The following is a 16,471-nucleotide window of genomic DNA, read 5'->3' on the forward strand; positions in this document are numbered from 1 at the left end:
GCCTCTTGGCCTAAGTACAGATTTCTCATCAGGACTATCAGATGTGATGGAACTCCCATGCCCTTCAGAGCCACCTGTAGCTTTTCATGATTTATGCAGACAAATGCTTTGCTATAGTCTATAAAGCACATCCCGATCCCCCCCCCCCCCGGTATGTTACCTCTCACAAAATTAATCTCATATGTAGGGACAATAAACAGAAATATTGGATTTGAGACCACACTTTGAGAAGGTTCATCCACATGTGGTGGAACTGTTCACAGGGGCAGGAATATCAGATTAAGACTGAAAAAGAAATGAAGCAATCAACCTTTCACCTGGACTATTCTTAGAACATAAACAGAGTCCTGTTGAATCTGACCAAATATCCTGTTTCTCACAGTGGCCAAAAGGAAGCCCACAAGCACAGCATGACCACAATATTTTTCCTTGCTCTTGTTTTCCAGCCTCTGGTATTCAGACATGTGGCTCTCCAATCCTGAAAGTACACTGCTTTGCAGCCATTTGGATGACTAGTAGACTCTTCTATTGTTTTCCAGTGTGGAAAATGCATTCTTTAAAATAGTACATTACTCTAATCTGGCATGTTGCCAGAATCTACTGATGCCATAAAGCTAAGAGAGAAAGCAAAAGACTTAATTAGTTGTTTTAACATGTTGTGTCCATTTATTAATTTTTATCAGCTTAAATATAACATTGGCATAAATATTAATAACTGCTTTTCAATTTTGTAATACTAATTGAAGCTCATTTTGTTTCATTTGTAATGCAAAGCCTAACTTGCATCTTTATTTTAAATATAATAATCAAAATCTTATGGGAAGCTCAGAACTTACCACCATCTTGAACCTGGTAGATGGCCCTAGGCAAGGGGTGAGAGTCATGAAACCCTCCAGCTGTTGCTGCACCCTGCAGCCTTAGCCAGTCTTACAGACCAGTATCTGGAGGGCAACATTATTCCCATCTTGCTTTAGGTCAACCACTCTCAACCTAGATTTCAGCCTGAGATCCTGATCTGTACTATGGAGATAATAATACTGACTGACCTTTTGTTAGGTTTGTGGGGTTGACTGAGATAATGCATGTAAACTGTTTTGGGGTGTTCAGACTGCTTATTATATTTATGTGTAGGCAGGTCAATAAGAGCAGGCAAAAATTGGGTTTCAGAAGTCATTCACATGTCCAGTATGGAATTCAGGAGTACACAACAGAATTCAGTGAAAATAATGATACAAGTAGACCAAGGATTTATGGAGATACTGTATATGATATTCTAAGAGTCAAAACAAATGATGAGGATAGAGAGACACATTTGCATATATCAACCAAAAATCTGACATCATCTGTATTTTGCTGTGTTCTCCTCCTGCTTCCCTGTCCTTCCTATTGCCTGATACTGAATAGTTCTCTCATTAAAGCTTCTTTAAGCCAGTGGCAAACTGTGCCAATACAATAAAAAACAGAGAGATGACCTTCTTGTGAAGGTGGGAAAGTTTCAAAGTTGAGCTGCTTGTTACCATGGAAGCTGAGAACCATGTTCTTAGGTCTGTGTTCTTTTCCCATCCAGACAATGGAAAAGCTGGGGGTCGTTAGTTTTCTTTATTTCTTAGACTTGTTCCATTCTTGCAGAGGTACCTATTCATACACACAATAAACCTTGGCAGCCTTTCAACAAAACATTTGATAAAGAGATGATCTAATGATGATCCAGTTTTATTTCACCATTAAAAGGGTATTTTAAAGGTGTGAGTGCAATTTAGAGAAGTCTGCTTTATGTAGACTTGTAATTTAATCACTATCAGCTGGCAAGAGCTTATCAATTCCCCCCCCCCCCATTTGAGCACTGAGAACTTGGATTCTGTCATCAGCGCCCTAAAAAGTGGACTGTTATTCACTTCCCATTCTATTGGATTCTTTTTTTTGCCTGCTGCAGATATGTGTGTGTGTGCGCGTGCGCATGTGTGTACAATGTAAAGAGGCAAATTTTGAATTTGTGTAGAACCACTGCTTAGCAAAAAATTAGGACCTTGCCCCAGATATAGACATTGATAGGTACAGCTAAAAATCGATAATTACTGATCGCTGTGGTTGTCCCATGGTAGGCAAAAGGCTACTGTGTTGTCTAAAATCTGTAGGTTATCAAGGGCCATGATCTTCAGCTCTAATCCTTCATCAGAGAGCAAATAACCATTTAGAAGTCCAAGGACCAGAACACAGAAAGCAGACTTTCTTAGACTGGTTCACTTCATTTCTTTGCCTAGTTCAGTTCCTGATTATGTAGGGTTCTCGAAGGGTTCAAATAACAGCTTCTCCCATTCCTTTTTTGAGATGCTGAGGACTGGACCTGGGACTATTGGAATACAAAGTGTGTGGTCTACAATTAAGCCACCGTCCATGCTAAAAGAATAATGTGCAATGAAGAAAGCATTGAGTTTGGACATGAACTTTGTGGGTTCAAACATCTTTTGAACTCATGGAATAACCTGTCATACAGTATTAAAGGATAAGCTAGAAGGAATGTCATGTGCCTTGCACTTTCAACTGTTCCCCAGAAGCTATTAGCCATAATGAAAGGTGTCATTTATACTGTATTGCAATGCTAGTCTGGACATTATCTTGAGTATAAGACTCATCTAGCTCATTAGAACCTACTTCTGGAAAGGTGTGCATAGAACCAATCAGCATGAGCACCATACTGTTGGGTCTTTTCTAGGCAAGCATTGTTGCAGAATTTTCAAATAATATTGGATCTGAAGATAACATACAGATTGTAGAACAGGAGTGAGGAAACTGGCCCATGGGTCAGGTGTAGCCCCAGAGATTATTTTTTTTGGGTAGCCTCCATGACCTAAGAGTGTGGGAAGCAACTTTGCCGTGTTTCTACTCCTGATTCCATTTTAGGCCTAGGAAAAAAATCTTCTTTTCTAACAGTAAGTGACCAAGACATCAACTAAAATGTGATGAAATTGACCATATGCCCCCTAGTGAGCTTTGGGAGAGGGCATTAGAAGAAAATGAGGGAAGTATGTGCAGCACTCCAGTCTTCAACAGTTGCTTACTCTTGTAGATACCAGAGATCGGTAGTGCCAACAGTTAGGTTTTCATATTGATGTTGATTGAACAAATATGGCAATGCTGTGTAGCATGGGCGTGCCATGCAATGATTCTCTGAATTCAATGACAAAGTCCATCAATACTATATAGTAGTAGTTGCAGTAGTAGCAGTGGTAACATTTTAGCTGTCATAATTCTATCCTATGAAATCCTGGGATTTGCAATTCAGTGAGATACTTAGTATTATCTACTAGAGAGATCCATCCTGTAGTTTAGGGGGAAAGTACTAGAGCATTCTAACACAGAATTCTAAATACCTCACCAAACTACAAATCCCACATATCAAACTGTTATAACTGCGTAGGCTACATACGATCTTGACTCATTGCTTTCTGCTGAGCTTCTGAAAATTATAAGAGCACTTGGAACCTTTGTGATTGCATCTTGGGAAATGTTGTTATAAAATTTACTCAGTTATCATCAAATTGTGAGATTATGTGGCATGAAACACTGATCCCTGGGCTAGTTTGTACCTTTATAGCCAGGTTTTCAAAAGGGATTCTCACACACCCATTTTCCCAGACCCAAATACTCACTAGTGTGAAAATATGAATACTGTACTGGATGAACAGAAGAGGCTGTGCATTCTAGAGGACCACTCTGTACTTGGCTCAACAGTTGGCTTTCTCTGTCAGATGGGATCATCACACTTTAGGTATAAAACTTTTTATTTTATTTTATTTTTTTACTAAAATGACTAAAATTTTCTCTATTGGCTAGAAGAGTCTGGAAATTTTAATCTGAAAAAAAAAAAAAAGCAAACTAAAGCTCAGCAGCTTTATGTGATTACAGGAGATGTCCCTAGTGATTATGTATGCTTTTTTGGGGTGCATTAGAGATTTGATTTTGCCTGGTCCACAAAAAGGACCTAGGAGGGACAATGAAGCTGGACAGAAACAAATGGCTGCAAACTATACAATCTGACTAGAGGCCCATCTCTTAGAATTGCATTTCAGGCTGGTGAAAAAGACAAAAGTTCAAAAGGAAGATGATGTCACAGAAAAGGGGAAACAAAGATTGTGCACAGGGTAAGTGGGAAGGGAACAGTTGCAAATTATACAACTAATTTGAAATCGAAGGCTTTCAAGACTGGCATCCATAGTTTTTTGTGGGTTTTTTTGGGCTATGTGGCCATGTTCTGGAACATGGCCACATAGCCTGAAAAACTCACAAAAAACTATACAACTAATTATCTGGGTAATATCAAAATGCTGAGATATTGTCTTTGGCTTCCAGAAATTTAGTTTGACTGTGCAGGTTCAAAGCACAGACATTATGGATTTGGATTGATTAGATATGTCTGAATGTTCCCATTGCTCACCTAATTATATTTATGAATGTAGAAAGTCACAAAGCAAGGAATATCTTTATCTGATATAGGTATATATATTCTTTGAGGGGCATTTAAAATATTTAAAGCAGTGTATACAGTGTACAAGTGAGTTTGTACAAAAAAGGTCACTGTTATATTAGTTTCCTTAGAACCTACCAGCATGTCCATAGACACAGGCAGAGAACACAGACACACACAAATATCACTCAGCCTTTCCACTCTCCTTCCTCCTCTCCTGATAGACTGATCTTTCCCCCCCCCACCAGGCTACAGAATTTGTAACTCCAAGTTCATTTTCAGATGGAGAGGAAAGATGATAAAGGTCGATTTGTACATGTTCACCTGTTATCCATCATGTTGGAATGATGACTTTTGTATAAGGGAAGATCTTAGCAGATCATGGAGCTTCCTTAGGATTGTACAGCCATTCCTTTGAGAAATTCCTTCTTCCAAGGTGGACATAAAGGTGTTTTCTCCTCTCTTACCTGTGGGCGCATTTTATAATTTATTGCCCAAACATATTGATTAGATAGAGGCATAGTTCTCCAACTAAATCAAAACCTGATCCTCAGTCTCTTGTGCTCCTGTGCAACTAATTTCTTCCCCCACCATTTTCCACACAGTATTCACCAAGCATAGCAATTTTTGCACTTCAGCTTCATTTTGAAAATTCCTTTTTTAAAAATAAAAAAGTAATGGGAAGAGTTCTGCTGCGTGAACAGAAGAGTTGGTTATCCCCCATGGGATATGTAATCTTCTCCTCAGTGCTTTGCAGAAGAAATATAAATAAAAGCCATGCAGTTGAACTACAACTCCCAGAATGCCCAGGCCTGCGGAGTGGCAATGTGCCAGTTTTACTTTCCCTCATTGGCTCTGTCCATCACTGTCTCAAGTTTGGTCAAGCCACTCTGCCCGCTTCGGTGCTTTACATGTGTGAACATCCACTGTGTCCTCACATTCCTTGCAGCGGACGGCACAACACCAGTGGAATTTACACTCGCACTTTGTGACTCGTGTCACTCGGGTGGTGTCATAACCTCGACCACAGCACATAACCTCACATCCATCAGTCCCACGTGATACCTTGTTGCACACTCGTCCAGCTGTCCCTAATGATCCTAGAAAAAGAAACAATATTTTTGTTATATTTTAACGTTAGATGGGCTACCATTCTAAAATGCTTATACACTCAACTAGTGTTTGCTTATGTCAGGAGTGGGTCACTGTGTGAGGGGCCAGGCATCAATTACCCTGATGGGGGATTTCAGATGCAACAAAAGGGGCACCCAGGGATTGCAGGCAGACCATAGACCACACTTTGCCCACCCCTGGCTTAAATAATGGGATCTCTTCCAGATTATATATAGGAGCAAACTCAGTAAATGAGGAAGACTGAGTCTGCACTGCAGAAACTCCTAAGCACCTTCCCTACTCCACCCCACTCAAGGCAGACACCATAGTATTTCAACAAGACCTCAGCTGTTACAGCAATTGGTTGAGCAGAAGGGTTTTTCAATGGAGTGTGATGGACTTTGATCTTTATATTTTAATCATATTTTTAATGCATTAAAAACAAGGGTCATAATTCAATATTATGTTCTGTGTTGTGTAACACATACTTCACTATGTAGCAGCAGTGCTATGGACCCCTCTCAGTGAATTACAAAGATATATATCAGGGCACAAGCCAGAGTGTCCCAATGTGCATTGGGCATTGCTGAGGTCCTTTGGTACTCCCCAAGCTGGTGTCCCAATGTACTGATGTGCAATGGTCCTGATGTACAACAGTTACTTTTTTGGCTCTCCTATGTAGTAATGTCACAACAGTCCCTTGCTGAATATGGATGTTGCAAAACTGCTGTTCTATTTCTTGCAGACATAAGACCCATACTGTAATTCCAGCCTTTGCGCACTCTCTCTCTCTCTTATACTGGAAGCTGTCTTGGTTATGATACTTGGAGAAAGGCAGGATAGAATTGAATAGAATAGCATAAAATAGTGAGCCAGAGATGGTATTGTTTATATATGTTAAATTATCTGCATAATCATGATGGGTAGAAATGAGCCATTAAATAAAAACAAAACAGGAGTTCTCAGTGGTGCACATTCTACATCTCAACTATCACTTTTTGCATGGATTTTCTGGAAGGCAGCATTGCGGAAGAGGACCCCTTCCCTTATACTGTACAAGCCAAGGAGGAATGTAAAGCAGCCCCTCTGATGTTGTTGGACTCCAATTCCCATTGGCACCAAGATTTCCTATTAGCTCCATTATTTACAGCTGGTGATTATGAATGATAGATGTTACATTCTGACACCAGCTGGAGGGCCACATATTTCCTCACCCCATTTTAAACAGATTGGGTTTCACAAGATTCTTTTACCTGCAGACTTGTCCATCACACAGTAATCAGGCGAGTTCTCAAAATATACAAGGTCGGTTTTTGTGGGTTTTCGAAAGTTCTTATTGGCCACAGTAAATCCAGTGCCATCTTGGTTCATGGTTACCTGGATGGCACCATTGTATTTCTTCCGAAGGTAATCTCCTGTTTTGCGAAAGTCCGACATAGCCAGCCAGCAGGTCCTTAAGGTGCAGGAGCCACTGACGCCATGACACTTGCACTCTAGTTTCAGGAAACGCTTCACAGCCTGGAATTAGAAGAGCCAGTCTCAAAGCTTGAAATGACCTAGAAGGCTCCTAGTTAAAGTAACAAATGTTCTGATAAAACTGGGTACATGGGCATTGCTGCTTCTGACAATTTTTGCATTGTAATGGAATTTTTGTTTAGACCATTTCCATTAGTTATAGTGAAGACCTGCCAGACCTCTGAACAATACTTGCAAGTGCCTATTTTGTGATAAATTCCTCTCTGGTAAATTAGAGCTGAGATTCCTCCTAACTGAAAGCAAATCATGGTAACCTTTAATGACCTCCTGGGAAATGCTTGTGCTGGAAGGCATAACTATCACTGCATCAAGGGAAGGAGCTTTTCTGTAATGATGCTCAGGAGACATGCCTGACTGGAATTTATGTCTTAGGCTCTCTAAAAATGTGCCAGCCTTGATGGAACCAAAACACATTGCATATTTGAGGCTGTGTAAAGAACCATTTTCCTGTACCCAAAGAGCAGAAAACAAGAAAGGGAAATTGGGAAAGGAGTCCTTCCTTTGCACTGCCTCAGTTTCCCCATATTGCATACATTTTATCTAAAGAGACTTAGTTAAAGATCATGTCACACTAGCTCCTGACTGCTAGTACAACAGACATTTTGCTCCCATTCTCTTCTCACAGCACTCTTGTGTACCACCTGAAAACTGCCACCCCAAAACTGGTTGCTTAGGGGTTGAACAGACCAGCATTTAATGCCAGCCTTGGGGCAGAGTGGAGGCGTGGTGGCTGCACAACACACACCCCGACTCCACTCCCAAGCCATAATCACACTACCTGCCCGACCACATGGCGGGTGGTGTTATGTCACTCCTTTGTTGTGGTGTTCAGGTGACACGTGCCAAAAGGAGCACCAGAAAGTGCCACTGTGGCGGCAAAAGTGCTCTTTTCCTGGCTCCAAAAGGACTGGCATTTTGCCATTCTTTTTAGGGCCAGAAAAATGCTGGATCAAGGCTGCAGCATGTAGTTGCTGTGGCCGCAATCTAGCGAGGAAAGGGGTGGTGGGACGCCACTCCAACGGGTCGGTCTGTTTAGTTCCTTAGTCCTCCAGAGCAGAATGTTCTGATGCATGAAGGGGAGGAGGATATAGTTCTGCAGACAGAAACTGTACCACCAGGAAAAGTACAGTTTCTATTGGATCCTGGCAAGGGGTGTAGCTATGAGGGGAGGGGGATGAGGAAATTGCCCCCTTGTAAAAAAAAAAATCTGCCCTCCCAAATTAAATTTTCCTTCTTTCTCCAAACTTCCAACATTACAAAGAATGAGACATGGAAAATCATTTACACCCATGTGAATATTCTGTATTCCTCTTTTCTTTGGATGCCTAAATTGCATTTCTAAGTACTCAACTGGTGTTTTAAGTTATCTGAACACTAGAAATTTGGGGATTGATAGAAATTTTAATTGGGGGTAGGAAGAAGGCTTAGTGGGGGCCAATGCCCTCATTCCCTCCCCTAGAGCTACACCCCTGATCCTGACCATTGTGTCACCAGACCTCTCAATCAAGGACAGCCATGGGCTAAAAGTTCCCTCTGAACAAGGCCAACAGTAGGTGAGGAAATGTATCTGTTCTGTACACAAGGGTTTGTGGTTGTTAACTGCTCTTGAGTCAACCTTGACTCATAAGCCCTTATCAGATGAGTGTGGAACTGGGGGTCTTCTGCACTGGGCGATTCGAATTTGCGTTATTTCGCAAAGTACTGTCATACCTGGGAGTCCTTCCGCATTGGCAGCAGGATTCAAATTGGCCAATCTGCATTCCGCGCGAAGTGCATTCAGTGCAGAATGTTTTGTCACACCGGTGCTCAACTGAGGATTGGCCATTCGTATCGGCCGCCTCGCACATGCTCAGTGGTGCCCTGCATGGGTTGCGACCTTAAACGCTTCCGGGGTGAAAGGGGAGTCCCGTCATGACAGCCCGGTAAACAGCTGGAGAGCCAGCTCATGCACATTAACAATCGCGATACAACGTGCCGTTACTGTTTTCCTCTCTACATTCCTGCTTGGGTTTAATGTTACCATGACCTTCCTTGCAACAAATTAGCAATGCCCGTTCTACGTGTGTGTGTGTGTGTGTGTGAGTGTGTGAGAATGTTTCTGGGGGGGGGGGGGAGGAGCAGTTCCAGCGGCTGTCAAAGAGGCTTGGATGGCCATCTAAGTAATGGGGCATCTTGATTAGGCCCCATTCATACGGGGTAAAAGACATGAGGGAACTGGATGATCCGATGCCCCTCCCCCGATCTCCGTTAGCAAGTCCCACTACAAATTGAAATCGGGTGCATTTTGCAGCAATCGAATGCATTCTGTAATTGGCCGCTGCCCATCAGCTCATCGTCATGGACGTTTGCAGGGCATCGGGGAAGTGTCCTCCCTTTTTAAAGAGCCAGGCACAGGGGTTTCCGCGGCTGAAGCAGGGAGAGAGATGCCCCCCCCCTCTCTTTTTTTTTATAAACCTGTTGGCTTTTGGGTCAGATCTGCCCCTGTCCCAGGCAGAGGATGGGATTGCCATGCTTTTTTTTTTTGCTTTTAAAAGCACATTAGACTTTCCCTTTGCTTCCCTTGCTGTATCTGCTCAGAACAAATCATTTGCATATTTGCTCAAAAAAAATGGTAAAAATGTAACTGAGTGTTTGCAACTTTGTACTTCTCCCTCTGCAGAAAGCAAGTGCAAGCCTGGCTCCATCTGCCTCTGGAATATAAACCATCGCCATGTGCGCTCAAAAAAATGGTTAAAAATGAAACATACATTCTGGAATATACCATGTGCATTGCGCTCAAAAAAAATGGTTTGAATTTGAAAAGGGGGGGGGTTGCCTGACATGAGCTCCATTCATGACCTGATTTTTTCCTCCTGCAAGGGAAGGAATGCCCAGCGACAGAGGCTTTGGGCAGGGATGCAGGGAAAAGAGGTCCTAAAGAATGCTTCCCTTGCTCCCTTCTGCCCAGGGCTCTTTCCTCCTCCCCTCCCCTCCGAGAGGGGAGGAAATGCCTGCCCTTCCAGGCAGGAAGAGGGCGGGGGCAAACGGAATCGCGGTTCCAGCAGCCTCCTCCTCCTCCTCCCGGCTTGGGAGCCAGCCTGGGCTGCATCCCAGGCAGGGAACAGGCGTGGGGCCGCTAGAATCGCGGCGATCGCCGCGTTCCAATGCCTCCTCCTCCTCCTCCCGGCTTGAGAGGCATCCTAGGCTGCTCCCAAGCCGGGAGGAGGGGAGGAGGCTGCTGGAACCGCGCATTCCCGTTGCCCCCCGCGCCTCTTCCTGCCTGGGATGCAGCCAGGATCCTCTCAAGCCGGGAGGAGAGGAGAGGCTGCTGGAACCACGATTCCAGCACCCCGCGCCTCTTCCTGCTGGGATGCAGCCAGGGTGCCTCTCAAGCCGGGAGGAGGAGGAGGAGGCCGCTGGAACTGCCCCCCCCCGCTTCCCTGGAACCGGCAAGAGGAAAGCCCACCGGAAGTAAAATTGGATCTGGGGGTCTTGCGATGGAATTCAGGACTGGGTAGTCACACCAGACCCATTCGCACTGAGATCGAACAGAGCCCCAATCCAGGATATCGCCAATCCCTTTATCAGCGCACTGGCCAACACGCTCCAAAAAGAGGAGCCAGTACGCATTCAGTTCGGCAGCTCGCACATTCACGTGAGTGCGGATTGGGCCATTCGAATGCTGGTATGATGGTATTGTGCGAAATAACGTGAATTCGAATCACCCAGTGCAGAAGACCCCCAGTTCCACACTCATCTGATAAGGGCCATAGTGACCCAGTGGATGAGACATCTCCAAGATTCTCTTCTACTGCTCTGCTTAGGTTTTGCAGATTCAGGCCTGTGACCTCCGTATTTGAATCTAGCCATCTGGTATGCAGGCTTCCTTCCTTTCTTCTACCTGCAATCGTTCCCAGCATTATTGTCTTTTCTAAAGAGTCATGCCTTCTTATGATGTAACCAAAGTACAACAGCCTCAGTTTGATCATCTTGGCTTCTAGGAGTATTTCAAGGACCCAATTTTTTGTCCTTTTGGCTGTCCATGGTATCTTTAGCACTCTTCTCCAACACCATATCTAAAATGAGTTGATTTTCTTTTTATCTGCACTTTTCACTGTCCAGTTCTCATATCCACTTTAACTTTAGTGCTCAGTTGTATATTTTTACTCTTTAGGATCTTTTCTACCTCTTTCATGGCTGCACTTTCCATACCTAGTCTTCTTCTTATCTCTTGACTGCAGTCACCATTCTGAACTGTGTTTGATCCAATGTATGAGAAGTCTTTAACTATTTCAGTTTCCTCATTGTCCAATTTGAATATATGTAGGTCCTCAGTAGTAATTATTTTTGTTTTCTTTATGTTCAACAGAAAGCCCGCTTGACCTTAGTTAACAATTGTTCTAAGTCCATGACATTTCCCACTAGTAATATTGTGTCATCTGCACTTCCACTGTCCTCAGCACTCAAGGATAGACCCTCACTAACTATTCCTCAGGATTCTGAGCTGTTAGCATTTCCAAATCAACCTATTAAAAATGTTGTGCTGGAGGAAAGGTCTACAGATCTCATAGACTGCTAAAATAAATGGATCCTAGAGCAAATCAAACCTGAACTCTCCCTAGAAGCCAAGATGACTAAACTGAGACTGAATTCAAAGATATAGCCGTGTTATCTGTAGAATCAGTGTGTAGAGAGATCTTGTAGCACCTTTGAGACTAATTGAAAGAAAGAAGTTGGCAGCCTGAGCTTTCATAAGTTTATGTCTACTTCCTCAGATGCATCTGAGGAAGTAGATTTAAGTCTATGAAAGCTAAGGTTGCCAACTTCTTTCTTTCAGATAGTCTTAAAGGTACTAAGAGATCTCTCTATAAACTTAGACCGTCATACTTTGGACATAACATGAGAAGATATGACTCACTAGAAAAGATAATAATGCTTATAAAGGTAGAAAGCAGTAGGAACAGTGAAAGACTGTATTACAGATGGAGACTCAATCAGGGAAGTCACCCCCTGAGTCTGAAAGACTTCTGTTGAAGACAGGGAGACTTGGAGGTCCCTCATTCATGGGGTCACCAGAGTTGAAGTCAACTTGACAGCAACAACACAACAATGAACTGAGTTTGTTACCACAGACAAAGGTTCTCAATAGTTTGACTGCAAGATGCTACCCCACATAATGGGAATCAAATAAATAAACATTGACTTTAATACCTAGAATGGCTCTGGCACTACTCACCGTTCTACCACAGCGATTGTTATGCAGATTCATCAGGGCCCGGGCATCTTTCACTGTTTTCTCTTTGGCATCCACAAAGTCCTTGGCAAACTTAATCCCATAGTTGATATTGTCACTGCAGCCTCCCCAGTCAAACTCCCCTCTTTCATCCTTAGAGCGGCCCCGCTTGTGGGGGTCACAGCTGCAGGACTTTAGCTCGCCTTGGCTGCAAGCTCGAGTGATTGCATAGACAACTCCAGCAGAGGAGATGGCATAGACAAAGGCTGCTTCCCTGCTACCTGCCAAATAGGTGAGAGAAACAAGAACAGAATGAGTCCAGAGGTGGAATGTGAGTGATTCTAAAAAGAGCTGGAGCATTTTGGAACCCACTGGAGGAATGGAGGAATTCTATGCTATCTCTGAGTTCTTCATGAAGATGTAAATGATGAATTAAGGGCAGAGCTCAGAAAAATTGATGTTTGAACATCAGCTTTCAGAATCTTTCAGGTACATGGCCACTGGGAGTTACAATCCAAAAGTAATACTTCCAAGTTCTGCTGAAGGAAGGAGGGACCATAACTCAGGAGATCTCCATAAGCAGAAGAAGTCGTAGCTCACGAGTTGAACACATACTTAGAATGTGTGGAAGTTTCCATCTTCAGCCCTGACCTCAACAGCTGTCAGACAGCAAGCACACCTTGAAATCTTGAGCAACCATTTCCTATCACAGTAGGGTCTACTGAGTAGAACAAGGGTAGTCAAGTTGTGGTCCTCTGAATGTGGGGCTTTGTCTCCCATCACTGCAGAGCAAACCTGGAGGGCCACAATATGCCTATGACTCCAGTAGTACTAAACAGACCAATAGTATAGGTCAGATTAATGTGCCTATATTAAGAAAATGTGTCAAAATGTGAATCAAAGGCTACTTGCCTGTTACCTGCCAAATAAATGAGAGAAACAAGAATAGCTGTGAAGTACCAAATCAAATTTAAAATGAATATCATTCAGAGTATAATCTGTAGAATGTAATATGTGCTAATGTCCATTGTCTAATTAACCTTCAGCAAAATTTATCTTTTCATGAATACTTGTTTAGAGGTACATATGATGGATTTTGATTGAACCAGCTTGCAAGTTTAATTTTGAGGGTTTTCAGAAGTTCTTATTGTAACTCCAGTGCCATTCTGCTTTATAGTTACTTGGATGGCATTATTATTTATCTTGAAGCAACTGATTTGATGAGTTTTCTGTAGCTTGGATTGGCAGCTTAATTTAGGTCAAAGTTTCTGGTTGTTATTATTTTTTAAAATGATTCTAGCAGAATACTGTTAAATATGTGCTGTGAATACTAGGCTGGGATCCCCCACCCTCCATGATACCATGTGCTCTTTACTTCCAGCTTCTTGTTCTATGAAATCTTACAAGTGGAATTCCAACTATAATCTTTCTCATCTCTTTTTTTATTTCAGAAGAGATGGTAACTTTCAACAGCACAAAAAGCTAATATGTGATCTCTAAGGGATGGGGAGTAACAATAAATTAATAGCATTGTAGTTGCTGCTGTTATGGAACTTCTTGTCCTGCTTCCTATTCTGATTTTGTAATCTAATTTTTATTCTAGTTTTTAAGCATTCATTTGTCTAAATCCAATTGCTAGTCCCAAATAATACATTGAATCAAATAAAATATGTTCATTGAATCAGCTAAATGTTACTAAGTCAACAAGTATGTAAATCCTATTAGTACATAGTTTAACAGGTATGCTCTAGGGAAGACTGTTAATTGGATTTAAAACATGTTAGCAACTTTCACTAACAGGTTTTGTCTCTCATCTGATTTTGCACATCCTGACATATTTAATGGTTTACAAAGAGTGCCTATCTCACATAATGATAGTAAAGGAATTATGTTCACCTGAGAGGTGCCATAAATCAGGAAGTACTTGAAAGCACACAGCAACAACAGCAATGCACATAACAACAAAGAGCCTTGATATACCTTAAATACTAAGGCAAGAATGTTATTATTAATCAACCTACTGAAACACTGGAACTTGCACACATGTCAACTTTGCAAAATTCCTATTGATTCAGTAAGTTTATTGTAAATGGGACAAAGAACAGGATTCAGAATTTAAGACTAATGCAATAAACATGATAAACAAATAGCAGAGTATGAACGCAGTTAGGGGAAAATTCACAGATCTTGTGTACTTTATTTTGTACCTTATGAACCCTGTTCTACTTTCTCTTATAGAAATTATGTGGCCAGTAAGAAACCATTCTTTCCAATTGGTTTGCATTTCTCCTTCTTTGAAAAGAACAATTCCTGCAGATTTAGGTGGCTTCCTTTAGAGGAACAAAGAGAAAGTTTTGAAAGAAGTACCCATGTTAGTCTCTTGCAACATAAAAAGGAGTAAGGGATGGGAAGGGGAAAAAGAAGGAACGTAGCAGGAACTTTGGCAGGTTACAGGCTGTACCCGCCCCTTTCCCTGGTGTATCGGGGCTTCAGCAGCCAGAACGGCAGCCGCTGAGGCCCCGATCCGCCGCTTTTCAGGCTTCGGGGAAGCGGCAAAATGCCGCTTCCCCGCAGCCTGAAAAGGGGTGTCCTTGGGGCTTCAAGCCCCAAGGACACCCCGCAACGGTGGGGAGGGGGAGAAAGGGGTTGCTTGGCCCCTTTCTCCCTTGCTTCGCTGGGCGCAGCCATCTGAAGGCTGTGCCCAGCGAAGCAAAGCGGCGCCGCAAACCAGGAAGGAGCTCTGAAACGGAGCTCCTTCCTGATTCGAGCTAAGGGAGCACTAGACTCCCTGGCACGAAGCGAGGACGTCATGTCCGCGCCGCCCTGTATAGAGCCCCAAGGACACCCCACGACGGCAGGGAGGGGGAGAAAGGGGCCGCTTGGCCCCTTTCTCCCTTGTTTCGCTGGGCGCAGCCGTCTGAAGGCTGCGCCCAGCAAAGCAAAGCGGCGCCGCAAACCAGGAAAGAGCTCCGAAATGGAGCTCCTTCCTGGTTCGCGCTAAGGGCACACTAGGCGCCCTGGCGCGGAGCGAGGACGTCACGTCTGCACCGCCCCGTATAGAGGCAGCGCGGCCGTGACATCCTCATGGCGGCGGCCGTCTGGAACGGCCGCCATTATTTTTTACACGTGGAGCACGTATTAGGGTTAGGGAGGTGCGGAAGCAGATTTGTGTGTAACCCACCTTTAAGACGAACTAAAACTGTCTGTCAGCCTCCATGCAGTTGCCTGCCCTTGTATTACATCTTGGCACCTGTGTTCTGGAGTACTAGAATCTTTCACTCCTGCCTATTCTACTGGATGAGCAGGGCTGGATCCATCATTAGGTACTGAGGCAGTTAACTCAGACAGCAGATTTCAAGTGTCATGACAGGGCAGCAATTTATTTAGGTTTTTTTTTATTTTGTTTAGTTGTTATGTTATTTTTACTGCTAAGGTTGAGTTGCTTGTGCAGCTTTCTGCCTCAGGTAACCATGCATTTAGGGATAGTCAGTCAATGAGGCAATAAAAGAGGCAGAGTATTGCCCACAAACTACATTCTTGGCTACATGAGATATTCAGCAGTATGCAATAGTGATATGAACAGAGGCTCAGTTCACCAGCTGCCTTGAATCCCTTATCTTCTCACCTACCTCATGGCTTCAAAGGTAGGAATGGGTTGGTGTGGTTTGCTCTGGAGAGACCAGCGGTGGGGGGGGGGGGGGGAGAAGAAGGAGAAATAATCCTTGTATTGAAAGGTGTCATTCCAGGCTTAGCTTGGCTTGTCTGGGGTGCATGTACAGTATACACAAAAGGAAAAACCAAACAAAAACCCAAAAACAAAACAAAAACAAAAAAACATGGTGACACAACCAACCAGTTCCACACACCAAAATCAACTCTACCCCCCACTTCACACTGAACCAAACTCCACACTTGGAGTGCCTGCCACACACAAGATTATTTGGATTTTTTGGGAATGTCTGGGGTAAAAGGTGAGTTTTAAAAAATCAGATGAAAACCCCCTTGTATATATTCCCTGCAAATCATCCAGAATATCATATGAACTGACTGTTGCAGGTACAAGGTGAGTACCAATTTTTTTGCTGTGTAGAAAAGCTCTTGGAGATCTGTTGTCTTGGAGATTATGCTTGAAGGTTAAAGGTCTG

The 16,471-nt window shown here is 43.1% G+C and overlaps 1 protein-coding gene across 3 annotated transcripts in view; it reads right to left on the reverse strand.

The window, feature by feature from the left end:
• The window catches only part of WNT2B (Wnt family member 2B), a 76,882-nt gene that overhangs the window by 4,832 nt on the left and 55,579 nt on the right, over nucleotides 1-16,471 (reverse strand). For 2 of the 3 annotated variants that reach the window (XM_042466022.1, XM_042466024.1), the window contains exons 3-5: nucleotides 12,330-12,607; nucleotides 6,832-7,096; nucleotides 665-5,565 (exon numbers count right to left, since the gene is read on the reverse strand). In XM_042466022.1, the coding sequence (XP_042321956.1) occupies nucleotides 5,336-5,565; nucleotides 6,832-7,096; nucleotides 12,330-12,607 (773 nt within the window). In that variant the 3' untranslated portion in view covers nucleotides 665-5,335. Of the gene's footprint in view, nucleotides 1-664; nucleotides 5,566-6,831; nucleotides 7,097-12,329; nucleotides 12,608-16,471 lie in introns of those variants that run through there. The other variant, XR_006103781.1, reaches the window with a different exon arrangement.

This window comes from Sceloporus undulatus, chromosome 4 (assembly GCF_019175285.1).
Source record: "Sceloporus undulatus isolate JIND9_A2432 ecotype Alabama chromosome 4, SceUnd_v1.1, whole genome shotgun sequence".
NCBI lineage: Eukaryota > Metazoa > Chordata > Lepidosauria > Squamata > Phrynosomatidae > Sceloporus > Sceloporus undulatus.